Source organism: Rhinoraja longicauda, chromosome 16, assembly GCF_053455715.1.
Source record: "Rhinoraja longicauda isolate Sanriku21f chromosome 16, sRhiLon1.1, whole genome shotgun sequence".
NCBI classification, from domain to species: Eukaryota; Metazoa; Chordata; class Chondrichthyes; order Rajiformes; family Arhynchobatidae; genus Rhinoraja; species Rhinoraja longicauda.
In genome coordinates, this window is record NC_135968.1 from 41,267,413 (window position 1) to 41,284,446 (window position 17,034).

The 17,034-nt window shown below is 47.0% G+C and overlaps 1 protein-coding gene across 1 annotated transcript in view; it reads left to right on the forward strand.

Moving 5' to 3' along the window:
• Positions 1-1,406: 1,406 nt before the first annotated feature.
• valopa (vertebrate ancient long opsin a) overlaps positions 1,407-17,034 on the forward strand; it is a 40,896-nt gene continuing 25,268 nt past the window's right edge. Inside the window, exon 1 of the mRNA XM_078413694.1 lies at positions 1,407-1,942. Coding sequence (XP_078269820.1) covers positions 1,582-1,942 — 361 coding nt within the window. The 5' untranslated portion in view covers positions 1,407-1,581. The remainder of the gene's footprint in view (positions 1,943-17,034) is intronic.

Sequence of the window (17,034 nt, forward strand, 5' to 3'; positions counted from 1 at the left end):
ATTCGTGCCTTCTATGTTATCTTCCCTCTTACAACAGCCAGTAACTTCCAGTTGCCAAACACTATCCAAAATATCAGCATGATCAATAAGACCATAACACCTTAAAACATAGGGGCAGAATTAGGCCATTCGGCCATCGAGTCTGCTCCGCCAGTCTATCATGGTCAATCTATTTTCCCCTCCCAACCCAATTCTCCTGCCATCTCCCCATAACCACCCTTACTAATCAAGAATCTGTCAATCACCGCTTATTAAAAAAAACCCAATACTGACATTAAATATCGGTTTAACTTAATTATCATCAAACCAATTATTATTGATTTAATAATAATCAACATTAAACCAATATTTAATGTCAATGACAATGGTGCAGAAATTGTTAAAACAGTTTTGTGCTGCAGGAGTTTAAATGCAACAACACGCTACAATATTGTCCTCGTGGATGATTAAAATATTTCGACTTAAGTACTCGACGCGATATAAATCAAAATGGATTTATATATCTCCCAATGTCATTAAATGTTATCAGAACATACTGGAGCCCAACTGAAATACCAAACTGTAGTTGGGAATGTAATAGACAATAGACAATAGGTGCAGAAGGAGGCCATTCGGCCCTTCGAGCCAACACCACCATTCAATGTGATCATGGCTGATCATTCTCAATCAGTACCCCGTTCCTGCCTTCTCCCCATACCCCCTGACTCCGCTATCCTTCTATCCCTATCTAATAGAGAGCTCGAGAGAGCTCTATCTAACTCTCTCTTGAATGCATTCAGAGAATTGGCCTCCACTGCCTTCTGAGGCAGAGAATTCCACAGATTTACAACTCTCTGACTGAAAAAGTTTTTCCTCATCTCCGTAATAAATGCCAAATAACAAAACAAAAAAACGTTCCCACCGTCCGTTAGGTTCTGATACAGACGCCCTCGTTCTGTCAATCACAGATTGAATTGGTACAGGAGCTTAAATGCAAAGTTTAAATGATTGATATTGTGATCAATGTCTGTCACCGATAAGCGATAAGGGGCGCATGTTGATTTTCCCTATTGGGAAAGATATATTAGATGTTAGTGCATAACACTACCCTATTGTTGTATAGTTTGCACTTTTGGCAAACACTATGTTTAGGTGTTCACCTTTTCTTTAACACAAAAAAATAGCTGGACAACTTGCTTGGGATTCGTGAAACGTTGTTGTGGGATCCAGTCCATCCACAATCCGGCACGGATCCTTCCCTTCGCGTGCAAGTGGTGCACGCTCTCACCCCAAGCCATCTCAAACTGGCTTTTCAGTATAAAATGGTTCTCCGTACCCCTCCCCTTTCAGAGGGGGAGCATGTTGTCGGATGTCTCCCGCCTGACGATGGTTTAATTAATTGCGCAGAAGTCGAGGGTGACGCATCTTAAACGGAGAAGTGGGCAAGGAGTAAATAGCCCTACCGACTGAGATGTACTTGCCTGTTCACCGCGAGTTTCGTCATGAGTGTTCACCATAGTTTGGTCAACATAAAGCGAATCCGCGGTTGACTGGTAGACGCCACCGGTGGATTTATCCACCTCGTCTGTGTGTGCGTCCAGGATGAATTCCTCGTGGGATAGTGTTGTGAACGCGACTCTCTCCACCAGCGCGACCTCCCGCCCAGTGGACCCGTTCAGCGGCCCCCTCGACTCAATCGACCCCTGGAACTTCAAACTTTTGGCGATTTTCATGTTTTTCGTGACATTCCTATCGCTATCCGAAAACTTCACCGTCCTGTTGGTGACGTACAAATACAAGCAGCTGAGGCAGCCTCTGAATTACATCATTCTCAACTTATCCCTTGCCGACTTCCTCGCCTCGGCTATCGGCGGGTCTCTGAGTTTCATCACCAACTTGTACGGGTACTTCTTCCTGGGAGCCTGGGCGTGCGTTTTAGAAGGATTCGCGGTGACTTTTTTTGGTAAGTCGCATATTCTTTTGTGAAGTGAGTTTTTGATTGTTGTATCAAGTGAGTCGTTTGCCCAATGCCCCTTTTGGCGATTGTCACAGAGGAAGGGAAGAGTGGGAAGTTTATTCACAAAATGCTGGAGTAACTCAGCAGGTCAGGCAGTCAGGAAGGGAAGAGTGGGAAGTTGTTCAGGTAATATAAAATATATCAAGAGGGGAATTCTATTGGCCAGATCATATATCCCTTGAGAGACCATGCAGTCAATTTGTGCTGTGTGTAACTGTCGCCGTTGCCACAGGTTACTTGGGCGAGAGCTCTTCGCAAATGATAATGTGCTTTTGCAGTCGGATATTGAGTAACAAGAACCAAGAACCAAACACCGCCGATCTGCGTTTTCAGTGGCAGACGATTATGAACGTGTCCCTGGCCCTTCAGTCACCCCTTCAGTCGAAAACAGACTCATTGAGAAATACGCAGCCGACGAAAGAAACGCACAGATAGACCCGTTGCTTCCATCTCCGTTCTAAGTTGAAACTACTGAGCGTGGAGTGTGGAGACAGTCATTGTAGACTTCGGCTCTGCAGAGAAATGTGCGCTGCTTTAGCTACGTGGGGGGGCTTTTATAAAACCTGGAGTGGTGTGAAAGTGCATTCCATGGATTTAACGTGCGAAGGGAGCCGAGTACGAACCCCTACCTGCCTCCAAAGGGAAGACTGAGGCTGAGATTTCAGCGCCTGTTCCGTGAAGGTGGATCGCAGGGCATGTGTTTGTGGCATCTCTGAACTTAACCCTTCTTCGTGGGGCCACATTAGCATCGGTTTCACGAACGGAAGATGCTGTCGGAAAGGTAAACGCGTGTAGGTATTTCGGAACTGTAGATACTGGTTTATACCGAAGATAGACCACATAAATACTGGAGTAACTCAGCGGGACAGGCGGCATCTCCGGAGAGAAGGAACGGGTGGGTGACGTTTCGGGTCGAGACCCTTCTTGTTCAGACACATGTTCAGGTAAACACGTTGTGTGTATTCCGCGAGAAAGCCCATGCTCCCTGAAGACTTGATGGAGATCTTCCTGAAGTAGCTGGCGTCCGTGAGCTCAACAGTCTCAACTTAAAACTGAGACGGGATTCATTGTTCTTGCTATTCTTGCTATTGAGGGCGTAGGTTTACTAGGTTAATTCCCGGAATGGCGGGACTGTCATATGTTGAAAGACTGGAGCGACTAGGTTTGTATACACTGGAATTTAAAAGGATGAGAGGGGATCTTATCGAAACGTATAAGATTATTAAGGGGTTGGACACGTTAGAGGCAGGAAACATGTTCCCAATGTTGGGGGAGTCCAGAACCAGGGGCCACAGTTTAAGAATAAGGGATAGGCCATTTAGAACAGAGATGAGGAACAACTTTTTCAGTCAGAGAGTTGTGAATCTGTGGAATTCTCTGCCTCAGAATGCAGTGGAGGCCAATTCTCTGAATGCTTTCAAGAGAGAGAGCTAGATAGAGCTCTTAAGGATAGCGGAGTCAGGGGGTATGGGGAGAAGGCAGGAACGGGGTACTGATTGAGAATGATCAGCCACGATCACATTGAATGGCGGTGCTGGCACGATGGGCCGAATGGCCTCCTCCTGCACCTATTGTCTATTGTCATTCCTCGGCTGCGTATTTGACAATGCGCCCGTTTTGTGAAATAGAAAAGTCATGCCCCGAAACCTGCCGCGCAGATGAGGCGCAGTTGGACAGGGCACAGTGGAAAGAAAGCCTTGCCTAGCCTGGACCAAATAACACAGCGCAACTAGAAGCCGCCTTCTGGAGCTAGAATCCCAGCGACGCTGAGTTTGCACAAGGAGTGGGTTTGTGTGGAAGCATAACTGAATGCACGGTACAGAGGAGAAGGGGAACGGGAACTCCATCTAATTTGTCCGATGTTACAAGAGCCAGCCATTGATGCCATTGCAATCTCACTCATGTGCGTGCAAACTCAAACGCCGTGCCTTAGTTGTCCCCAGAACATAGCTGTGAGTTGCTCAAACGGCCTCCGGACTGTTCGCACTGTGATAGCAGCAAGCAATTTCACAGGAGTACTTAAAACTTAATATTTAAAACGTAAAACTTATTACTTAAAACGACCCCTTTTCTGTAACAGGCGCAAGAAGATCACCTGGAGGTGATCTTATCCCATCTGGCTCAACACTTGCTACAGTGCGAAGGTTTTTATTCACAAAATGCTGGAGTAACTCAGCAGGTCAGGCAGCATCTCGGGAGAGAAGGAATGGGTGACGTTTCGGGTCGAGACCCTTCTTCAGGCGAGATGCTGCCTGACCTGCTGAGTTACTCCAGCATTTTGTGAATAAAAACCTTCGATTTGTACCAGCATCTGCAGTTATCTTCTTATACTTCCTACAGTGCAGTAGTCGCATAGTTTCTGTCTGACTGCGCCAGAACCCGGGGTTGATCCTGAGTACGGCCGGGTGCTGTCTGTACGGAGTTTGTACGTTCTCCCTGTGACCGCGTCGGTTTTCCCGGGTGCTCCGTTTTCCTCCCACAATCCACAGACGTGCAGGTTCGCAGGTTGATCAGCTTCTGTGAATTGTAAATAGTCTCTGGTGTGTGCAGGATAGTGCTAGTGCATTGGTGGGCGAGTTGTGAATCTGTGGAATCCCCTGCCTCGGAAGGCAGTGGAGGCCGATTCTCTGGATGCTTTCAGGAGAGAGCTAGATAGAGCTCTTAATGATAGCGGAGTCAGAGGGTATGGGGAGAAGGCAGAAACGGGGTACTGATTGAGAATGATCAGCCATGATCACATTGAATGGCGGTGCTAACTCGAAGGGCAGAATGACCTCCTCCTGCACCTATTGTCTATTGTCTATTGATTCGATGGGCCGAAGGGCCTGATTCCACGCTGCATCTCTAAGGTAAAGTCTAAATGTTAAATCCAACCTAAATTAGTTTAAAACAATAAAATCCGAATCTAGTTAGATCATTGGGTTTGTAAAATATACACAGATAATGCTGAAGGACAGAAAAATGGAACTAACACTGAATATGATAGACATTCACCAGAATTAATCTTAGCTATGAATAAACAGTGAAAGGCAGGGCCCAGGGCACAGGGCCCAGTGTGAATTTTCGACGCAGGTATATAGTTCCTTGAAAGTGGTGACACAGGTAGGCACAAGGTGGTGAAGGAGGTGATTTGCATCCTTGCCTTCAGCAGATGGGGAGTCAAGTAACAGCGATACCACGTGGCCTGACTGCTGGGTCCCATTGCTCCCTCCCCCCCTCCCCTCGTGCAGGGAACCTCAGTAGTGATGGGTCTTCCCCTTCCCCCTTTTTTAACCAAGTTGCCCTGGCCACACCCCACCCACACAATAGTCCTCACGCCCACCCTTCCCCTCCTCTCTGAACACCCACCATCCCCCACCAGATCTCGCCTCGGCCTCCATCTACTCTCCTGCCCTCCTCTGACTCCAACCCCCACCCTTGTCATATGTTCACCCATATGTTCACCATCCCCCCCTGACCTCCCCCTTTCCGATATGGAACGGTCTGTCCTCAGCAGAGGCCTCACCTTTGTTCCCCTCCGCCCCCATCTCAACGAGTTCCGGGTCCGCCACGACGTGGAGCTCTTCTTCTGTCGCCACCGCCTCCGAGCCTTTTTCCATGGGAAGGAGTCCTCACCCCCCAGTGATGACCCCGTCTCCCGTCTCCAGTGGACCCCCTCCTCTTGGACTCCCCAGAACAGCCTTCTACCCTCTCCAGACCTCTTTATTTCTAACTGACGGCGTGACATCAACTGCCTCAACTTTTCCACTCCCCTTACCTACTCCAACCTCATCCCCTCTGAGCGTACAGCCCTCCACTCACTCTGCAGCAACCCCGACATTATAATCAAACCCGCCGACAAGGGAGGTGCCGTGGCAGTCTGGCGCGCTGAACTCTACCGGGCCGAGGCCAGACGACAACTCTCAGACACCTCCTCCTACTTATCCTTGGACCATGACCCCTCAGACGAGCACCAGGCCTTAACTCTCACATACTATTTCTGATTTCATCACTTCTGACTGTCCGCCTTCCACAGCCTCCAACCTTATCGTTTCCCAGCCCCACACGGCCCGGTTTTACCTTCTCCCCAAAATCCATAAACACATCTGCCCAGGAAGACCCATTGATTCTGCCTGCTCCTGTCCCACGGAAATGATTTCCATGCACCTCGACTCCATCCTATCCCCCCATGGTTCAATCTCTCCCGACCTATGTCCACGATACTTCACATGCCCTTCTCTTTAATGACTTCCACTTTCCAAGCCCCCACTCCCTCATCTTAGGCATAACTATGGGGACCTGCATGGGCCCCAGCTATGCCTGCCTCTTTGTAGGGTACATTGAACAATCCCTGTTCCAGAAGTACACTGGCCCTATCCCCGAACTCTATCTCCATTACATTGATGACTGCATTGGTGCTACCTCCTGCACCCATGCAGAATGCATGGACTTTATCAACTTCACCACCAATTTTCATCCTGCATTCAAATGTACTTGGACCATCTCTGACACCACCATCCCGTTTCTTGATCTCACAGTCTCCATCACAGGAAATAGACTATTGACTGACGTCTATTACAAACCCACTGACTCCCACAACTATCTCGACTACACTTCTTCCCACCCTGCTTCCTGCAAAGACTGTCCCCTACTCCCAATTCATCCGTCTACACCGCATCTGCGCCCAAGATGAGGTGTTCCATACTTGGACATCCGAGATGTCCTCATTCTATAGGGAATGGGGGTTCCCATCTCCCATCATAGAGGAGGCCCTCACTTGTGTCTCCTCAGTACCCCGCAGCTCCGCCCTTGCTCCCCCTCCCTCTAGTCGCAACAGAGACAGAGTCCCCCTAGTTCGTACCTTCTACCCCATCAGCCGTTGCATGCAACACATAATCCTCCGAAATTTCCGCCATCTCCAAAGGAATCCCACCACTAGCCCCATTTCCCAACTTCCACAGAGACCGCTCCCTCCGCAACTCTCTGGTTAACTCATCCCTTCCCACTCAAACCATCCCCTTCCCAGGTACCTTCCCTTGCAACTGCAGAAGATGCAACACCTGTCGCTATACCTCCTCCCTCGACTCTGTCCACGAACCCCGACAGTCCTTTCAGGTAAGGAGAGAGGGGGCGAGACCAAACGCAGACTGGGCGATCGTTTCGCGGAACACCTTCGAGAACTAACCTGATCTCCTGGTTGCTTGACGCTTTAATTCTCCTTCCCATTCCTACACAGACCTTTCTGTCCTAGGTCTCCTCCATTGTCAGTGAGGCTAGACGCAAATTGGAGGAACAGCATCTCATTTTTTTGCTTGGGCAGCTTACAGACCAGTGGTATGAATATTGATTTCTCTCACTTCAGGTAGCCCCGGCATTCCCTCTCTCTCTACCCCTCCCCCACCTGTCGCACCAGCTTCTCATTTGTACCCTACAAACAGTTTACAATGGCCTGTTTCCTTTATCATCATTGCTTTTTGCATATCTTTCATTCATTGTACTTTATCTCCCCACATCACTGCCTATACCTCTCGTTTCCCTTATCCCTAACCATTCTGAAGAAGGGTCTCAACCCGAAATGTCACCTATTCCTTGCTCTCCAGAGATCCTGCCTGTCCCGCTGAGTTACTCCAGCTGTTTACAAACATTTGGGTTTGGTTTAGTTCAGAGATACAGTAAGGAAACAGGCCCTTTGGCCCACTGAGTCCGCACCGACAAGCAATCTCCACACATTAACACTATGCTACATGCACGAGGGACAATTTACAATGATACAAGCCAATGTATGTCTTTGGAGTGTCGGAGACCAAAGATCTTGGAGAGAACGCACGCGATTACGGGGTGAACGTACAAACTCCATTCAGACAGCACCCGTAGTCTGGATCGAACCGGCATCTCGGGTGCTGGAAGCACTGCAAGGCAGCAACTCTACCTCTGCGCCACCGTGCCGCCCCAAAACGTTGGTGAGAATGCGCTTGGAGCATTGTTTGCAGTTCTGGTCACCACAACATTGGAACAGATGCGATTAAGCTGGTGAGGGAGGAAAAACGTTCACACAATCACAATCACAACCATACTTTATCAGCCAAGTATGTTTTGCAATGTAAGAGGAACTTAATTTGCCATGCAGTCATAACAATAATAAGCACCACATTCCTCACTGCGATGGAAGGCGAAAATAAAGTTCAACCTCTCCCTTCTTTGTGGGAGAAGGGTGTTTCTGGGACCGAAGGGCTTGAGTTAAAAGGAAAAACAGGATAGGCTGGGACTGTTTTCCTGGAATTAAGGAGACTGAGGTTTATAAAATCACTCGGCCGAATGATTTGGGACCAAACGTCTCCTGCATTGGTGCAGCACCCTCTCCTCCCCCCTCCCCCCATCCCCCTCCCCTCTCCCCACCTCCTCCCCCCTCCATCCACCCCCCTCTCCCCTCCCCCCACTCCACCCCCTCAACCCCCGTTATCCTTCCTCCCTCCCCTCTCCCTCCCTAGGAGATAGATTTAAACTTTAAAATGTGAATAACTTTTAAAATATAACACCGATTTCAATGAAACTTCTTCCATCAGCACCAAAGAGGCGACGGTGAGTAAGGTGGGCCTAAAATTGTTGCGCTATCGTGTACCGTTTTGGCTGGAGTTCAGGAACAAACAAGCAAACAAACGAGGGTTTTAGTCTATAGATGAGGGGTACAGATAAGGTGGGTGGTCAGTCTCCTGGAAGGGCCTCCGGGATATTACACGCTGACCACTGTCTGATGGATTTGTAGTCAGCGGTGTGAAATATCTAACTCGACAGATGAAGCTTGATAACCTAACGCTGTCTTTGACTTTTAAATTGCCAGACGAGGCTCAACTTGTACCACTCTCATCCCTGAGGGAAAGGTTGTAAGTTCATTATCTGAAGTTCATTATTTGACATTCTACCTCAGGGCTGTGCACTACTGTCATGTCAGATATACTACCACCGACGAGATGCCTCACAGATGGATGTGAAGCCTCACAGTTGGGCGTGCAGCGTCGGTTCACTTGGTTAATTCCCGGAATGGCGGGACTGTCGTATGTTGAAAGGCTGGAGCGACTAGGCTTGTATACACTGGAATTTAGAAGGATGAGGGGGGATCTTATTGAAACATATAAGATAATTAGGGGATTGGACACATTAGAGGCAGGAAACATGTTCCCAGTGTTGGGGGAGTCCAGAACAAGGGGCCACAGTTTAAGAATAAGGGGTAGGCCATTTAGAACGGAGATGAGGAAGAACCTTTTCAGTCAGAGAGTGGTTAAGGTGTGGAATTCTCTGCCTCAGAAGGCAGTGGAAGCCAGTTCGTTGGATGCTTTCAAGAGAGAGCTGGATAGAGCTCTTAAGGATAGCGGAGTGAGGGGGTATGGGGAGAAGGCAGGAACGGGGTATTGATTGAGAGTGATCAGCCATGATCGCATTGAATGGCGGTGCTGGCTTGAAGGGCTGAATGGCCTCCTCCTGCACCTATTGTCTATTGAAAGATCGCATAGCATTATTTTGAAAAATAGCAGAGTTCTCTCAATAGCCTTTACCAAGATCTTTCTTGCAATAAGTATTACCAAAAACACACCTGCTTTCTCACACTGTTGGCCGAGGGGACTCCTTCAGGCACAAATGGACAGCCATATTTTCTGCAAAGCGACACTTTAAAAGGTCTTCATTAGATGTAAAGCTCTTTGTAATGTTCTGAGATTTTGCAACACACTTGAGAATTTTGCTCTCACGGTTTTATAGATTTCTCTTTTGTCAATATTCAAGTATCCTTGATCATGAGTAAAGATTGTAATGTAATGCTATTGTTTACTAATGTCTTGTATTACTTTGAAATATAAAAAAATTGAACAGCCAAAAATCTGTTTTGGTTACATTTATCTTTAATAAGGACCTTTTCATTGGGGACAAATATTTGCCAATCTCGGGTAGAACATAAAACATACAACAGGGAACAGTACTACACAGGAACAGGCCCTTTGTCTGGGCCAAACATAAAGCCAAGACCAACTCTTATATGCCAGCACATAGCGTCATAGAGTCAGACAGTGTGGAAAGAGGCCCTTCGGCCCAACCTGCCCATACCGGCCAACATGTCCCAGCTACACTCGCGTTTGGTCCCGCGTTTGGTCCATATCCCTCCAAACCTGTCCGATCCATGTACCTGTCTAACTGTTTCTTAAACGTTGGGATAGTCCCAGCCTCAACTACCTCCTCTGGCAGCTTGTTCCACACATCCACCACCCTTTGTGTGAATAAGTTACCCCTCAGATTCCTATTAAATCTTTTCCCCTTCACCTTAAACCTATGCCTCTGGTCCTTAATTCATCTCCTCTGGGCAAGAGACTCTGCGAGACATAATCTATACCTATGCACATCCATGTGCCTGGCAACGTCTCTAAAATGCCACTATTATATCTGCCTCCACCACCCCCTTGGCACATGTTCCAGGCACTCATCATCCTTTGTGTGCAAAAACCACCAGATTTGGGGACAGTTTCTTCCCAGCTGTTATCAGGCAACTGAATCATCCTACCACAACCAGAGAGCAGCCGTGAACTACTATCTACCTCTTTAATGACCCTCGGACGATCCTTGATCAGACATTGCTGGCTTTACCTTGCACTAAACGTTATTCCCTTGTCATCTATAAATGGATTGATTGTAATCAAGTATTGTCTTTCTGCTGACTGGTCAGCACACAATAATAATAATAATAATAATAATAATAAACATTTATTTTTTATAGCGCTTTTCCAAATGCTCAAAGACGCTTTACAAAAACAGTCAAGACATAAAAACAAACAGACGAACTGTCCTGACGGAGAAGCGGCGAACAAATAGCGCCAGCGTCCTCTCACGTCAGGGTCCGGCAGTAGACAATAAAGAACACAAGACACACAATTACAATTTTTTAACACAAACAGCCACCACAGTGATTGCTCCAGGCACACCCTCACTGTGATGGAAGGCAAAGAAAAGTCTTATCTCCTCCTCATTCTTCTCCCGTGGTGCCACGAGGCGATCGAGGCTCCCAACTTTTGAAGCCCCCACCGGGCGATGGAAAGTCCCAGGCCGAGCCGAGCAGGCCGATGAAGGTCCTGAGCCCTTACCGGGCGATGGAAAGTGCAACAAAAGCTTTCCACTGTACCTCAGTACACGTGACAATAAACTAAACTGACCTGACACTGAACTGAAAGATTTCCCCCACACATCTTCTTTAAAGTTTTCCCCTCTCATTTTCAAGCTCTACCCTCCTAATATTTTCACCCTGGGAAAAAGACAGTCCATCTTCCCTATCTATATCTGTTATAATTTTATAACACTGCTGTCAGCTTGCCCCTCAACCTCCAACAGTCCAGATAAAACTATCCAAGATTGTCTAAACCTCTCCTTACAGCTAATGTTCTCCCAATCCAAGTAACATCCTGGTGAATCTCTTCTGCACACCTTCCCGAGCCTCGCCTTTACTGTAATGTGGCAATGCCGGAACAGCATACAATGCAGTGCACTGTTACACCATGCCAGTTTGGGTAAGGGAAATTCCCCCCCCTAAAGGAATTCACAATTCACAACCATGTACAATTTTGAAGGAAAAATAAAGATTCACTCTTACGAATTAATCGTATGTGAGAAACACAGAAATAAGTAATCACAAATGCGAAACGACCAACATATTTTGCCACAAAATGCTGGAGTAACTCAGCAGGTCAGGCAGCATCTCGGGAGAGAAGGAATGAGTGACGTTTCGGGTCGAGACCCTTCTTCAGACTGATGCCAGGGGGGCGGGACAAAGGAAGGATATAGGTGGAGACAGGAAGATAGAGGGAGATCTGGGAAGGAGGAGGGGAAGAGAGGGACAGAGGAACGATCTAAAGTTGGAGAAGTCGATGTTCATACCACTGGGCTGCAAGCCGCCCAGGCGAAATATGAGGTGCTGTTCCTCCAATTTCCGGTGGGCCTCACTATGGCACTGGAGGAGGCCCATGACAGAAAGGTCAGACTGGGAATGGGAGGGGGAGTTGAAGTGCTCGGCCACCGGGAGATCAGTTTGGCCAACGCAGACCGAGCGCAGGTGTTGAGAGAAGCGATCGCCGAGCCTGCGCTTGGTTTCGCCGATGTAAATAAGCTGACATCTAGAGCAGCAGATGCAATAGATGAGGTTGGAGGAGGTGCAGGTGAACCTTTGTCTCACCTGGAAAGACTGTTTGGGTCCTTGGATGGAGTTGATGGGGGAGGTAAAGGGACAGGTGTTGCATCTCGTGCGGTTGCAAGGGAAAGTGCCCGGGGATGGGGTGGTTTGGATAGGAAGGGACGAGTGGACCAGGAAGTTACGGAGGGAACGGTCTCTGCAGAACGCAGAGAGGGGAGGGGATGGGAAGATATGGCCAATGGTGGGGTCCCGTTGTAGGTGACGGAAATGTTGGCGGATGATTTGTTGGATCCGCTGGCTGGTGGGATGGAAGGTGAGAACGAGGGGGATTCTGTCCTTGTTGCGAGTGGGGGGAGGGGGAGCAAGAGCGGACCCTAGTGAGAGCCTCATCTATAATGGAAGAGGGGAAGCCCCGTTTCCTGAAAAATACTCTACGACCACAAAAAAGAAAACACTGCCCTCCTACTCTACGACCACAAAAAAGAAAAAACTTCAGGAAACAGGGCTTCCCCTCTTCCATTATAGATGAGGCTCTCACTAGGGTCTCTTCTACATTCCGAAACATCACCCATTCCTTCTCTCCTGAGATGCTGCCTGACCTGCACCCCAAGGTCCCTTTGTGCACCAAAACTCCGAAGGGCCCTACCAATTAATGTATTGCATTTCATTTCCCATGGATTAAGAGTGGAGAGGGAAGATACATTTTCTTGAATAGTAAGGTTGTCAAAGGTCTTGGGGAGAAAGCAGGAGAATGGGGTTGGGAGGGAATGACAGATCAGCCATGATTGAATGGCGGAGTAGACTTGATGGGACGAATGGCCTAATTCTGCTCATATAACTCAAAGAAAAAAACTTCTCTCGTTATGCACTGTGCCCATCCAGTCATTTTCCTAAAGACTGTTGCCTAAACTCAGAAAACCTTCTGAAACGTGAAATAGACAATAGACAATAAACAATAGGTGCCGGAGGAGGCCATTCGGCCCTTCGAGCCAGCACCGCCATTCAATGTGATCATGGCTGATCATTCTCAATCAGTACCCCGTTCCTGCCTTCTCCCCATACCCCCTGACTCCGCTATCCTTAAGAGCTCTATCTAGCTCTCTCTTGAATGCATTCAGAGAATTGGCCTCCACTGCCTTCTGAGGCAGAGAATTCCACAGATTTACAACTCTCTGACTGAAAAAGTTTTTCCTCATCTCAGTTCTAAATGGCCTACCCCTTATTCTTAAACTGTGACGCCTGACTGGTGTCATTTAATGGGTTGACATTTGCTTTTGTTGATTTTGTTTCTGTTTGCAAAGTCACGCATCCTTTATCTATTTCCAACAGCCAATCTGCTCTCCATTTAGAGCGACGTGCTTGCACATCTCAAAGTACCACTGCACCAGCAAATGGTATAAAATGATGCCACTCCAGTTACAATCCCCATTCATATTCATTCTCTCGAATTATGTTCACTCACACTTCTCCATGTTACTTTCTTTTGTAAGATTTCATATCTCACCAGCTTTTCCCAAATCTTCCCGTGGTCTGCTGTTCTCTTCACTGTAGGAGGGGCTAATGGGATCACGACTAAAGCCTGAAAGGCCCAATTTGAACGTCTAAAATTGTTTGTTTGCAAACCTTTTATCTTTAATGAAATAATAAATAGCACGCAACAAAAGCTTTTCGTTGTATCTCAGTACACATGACAATAAACTAAACTGAAAACTGAACTGAACTGAAGTAGCCCAAGAAATTTGGATCTATTTTTCAGAATGAGTGTCTGATATGGCTACCAGCCACTTACCTTATTTCCACTCCTGAAGCTAAGTGGAATTCAGTTGCCTGGAATAAACAATAGACAATAGGTGCAGGAGGAGGCCATTCGGCCCTTCGGCCATTCAATGTGATCATGGCTGATCATTCTCAATCAGTACCCCGTTCCTGCCTTCAAGTCAAGTCAAGTCAAATTTATTTGTCACATACACATACAAGATGTGTAGTGAAATGAAAGTGGCAATGCCTGCGGATTGTGCACAAAAAAGAATTACAGTTACAGCATATAAATAAAGTTAATAAGTTACTATTAGTGTCGACAAAAACTTAGTCTCTGGGTTTATAAAAGTTGACAGTCCTGATGGCCTGTGGGAAGAAGAGGGGGAGGTGGGGAATGGAGGGAGGGGGGGAGGGGGAGAGGGGAGGGAGAGGGCGAGAGGGGAGGGGGTGGGGGGGAGGAGAGGGTGCTACACCAATGCAGGAGAGGTTTGAGCCCAACGGGTCCACTTAGTCTAGTGTCTTATAAATGTTTCTTCACTCTCATCTAAGATTGTGACAGATCGCATAAGGCAAAAAAAGCCTTTGTGATTGCAGACAACACCAAGCTTGCTGGAGTTGAGGGCAGTGAGCAAGGCTGTCAAGGTGTACAGCAAGACATTGATTAACCACAGAAATGGGCAGCGAAATGGCAGATGGAGTTTGATCTGAGCAAGTGTGCGGTGTTGCACTTTGGGAGGATGAATGTAAGGGGAAGGTATAAGATTGAAGGCAAGACTCCGAACAGCATTGATGTGCAGAGGACTCTTGGAGTCCAGGTCTAAAGGTTTCTGATAGTGGCAAGACAAGTAGATACACTGGTAAAGAATGCATGTGGTGTCCTCACCTTTGTTGGTCAGGGCATTGAGTATAAAAGTCAGGAAGTTAGGATGCAGCTCCAGAAGACTTTTCTGCGACTGCATTTGGAGAATTGCATGCATTTCTGGTCGTCACATTATGGGAAGGATGTGGAAACGTTATAGACGGCTTTCAAGGAGATTTGCCAGAATGGTGTCTGAATCAAGAAATATTAGCTCCAGGGGGAGATTGGACAAACATGGATAGGTTTTCTCTAAAATACAAGATGTTCAGCGGAGAGCTGGTAGAAATATATAAAATAATGAGAGACGTCCATGGTGCAGTCAGAACCGTGTTCCCTGGGTAGAAATGCCACAGACTAGAGGACATTGTTTTAGGAGAGAGAGGCAAAGTTTAAAGGAGATGTGCAGGGTGAGTTTTATACACAGAGGGTGGTGGGACCCTGGAACGTGCTGCCACGGCTTGTGGTGGAGGCCGATATGATAATCGCAATTAAGGGGCTTTTAGATAGGCACATAGATATGTTGAGAATGGGGGGGATCATTTGCGATCATATGGATCATATACGGTGGTGCAGCGGTAGATTTGCTGCCTTTCAGCGAATGCAGCGCCGGAGTCAATAGACAATAGGCAATAGACAATAGGTGCAGGAGTAGGCCATTCGCCCCTTCGAGCCAGCACCACCATTCAATGTGATCATGGCTGATCATTCTCAATCAGTACACCGTTCCTGCCTTCTCCCCATACCCCCTGACTCCACTATCCTTAAGAGCTCTATCTAGCTCTCTCTTGAATGCAGAGAATTCCATAGATTTACAACTCTCTGAGTGAAAACGTTTTTCCTCATCTCCATTCTAAATGTCCTACCCCTTATTCTTAAACTGTGCCCCCTGGTTCTGGACTCCCCCAACATTGGGAACATGTTTCCTGCCTCTAACGTGTCCAACCCCTTAATAATCTTATATGTTTCGATAACATCCCCTCTCATCCTTCTAAATTCCAGTGTATACAAGCCTAGTCGCTCCAGTCTTTCAACATACGACAGTCCCGCCATTCTGGGAATTAACCTAGTAAACCTACGCTGCATGCCCTCAAAAGCAAGAATATCCTTCCTCAAATTTGGAGACCAAAACTGCACACAGTACTCCAGGTGCGGTCTCACTAGGGCCCTGTACAACTGCAGAAGGACCTCTTTGCTCCTATTATGGCGAGTCTGGAAACTTGTTCTTTGTTGAAGAAGTTTATTGCGACAGCAATATTCGATTACAAAGTTTTCTTAACAAGATTACAGACAACCATTAAAATTAATTGTTCTCTTCGAAGACATCTCCCAACTGACTCTTTTCGGGCGCCAAAAGCGCACATGACCACGCTGTCCAATCAGCGGTGTCGCTCTCTGGACCAATCCCTACGGTCGCACCCACACGTGACCTTGCTGGCCAATCTGAGGGTTTGACAACTAGGACGACTTTCTATGGTCCCTACACTATACTCAACTCCTCTTGTTAGGAAGGCCAACATTCCATTGGCTTTCTTCACTGTGTGCTGTACCTGCATGCTTCCTTTCAGTGACTGATGCACTAGGACGCCCAGATCTCATTGTACGTCCAGGGTTCGATCCCGACTACAGGTGCTGTCTGCAATGAGTTTGTACGTTCTCCCCGTGACCTGCGTGGGCTTTCTCCGAGATCTTCCGTTTCCTCCCACACTCCAAAGATGTACTGGAATGTAGGTTAATTGGCTTGGTAAATGTTAAAAAAAATTGTCCGGCGGAACCGATGGGCCGAAAGGGCCTGTTTCCGCACTGTATCTTTAAAATCTAAACTAAAAAATTTGTAAGCAGGTGAGGTAAGTTTATCTTGACATTATGTTTGGCACAGAAATGGTGAGCTGATGGGCTTGTTCCCATGCTTTATTTTTCTATGTTCTACATGCTTTGACATTGTGAATAGATGAAGGAGAGGAGATTGTAACTTATAAGGTAAGTTTTCAATGCGTGTACGAAGTTGAAAAATCATGGCAATGAAATGATTGTTGGGATCATGGGATTGGTTCTGAAATGTTCATCAAAACGTGGCATGAGTAAGAAGTATCGAGAGATTTTCCTGTGCTGTTAATCTCTCTAGTTCTCTAAACTTTTCATGTTAGTTTACGGTATGCTGGATGATATTTTAATGAGAGGAATATTTTGATCCATTTGATTGAATCATTCAAAAATCGTTTTACATTGAATGTTGATGTTATGAATGTTTATACGGGAAATTTCAAACTGATATCACTTTTT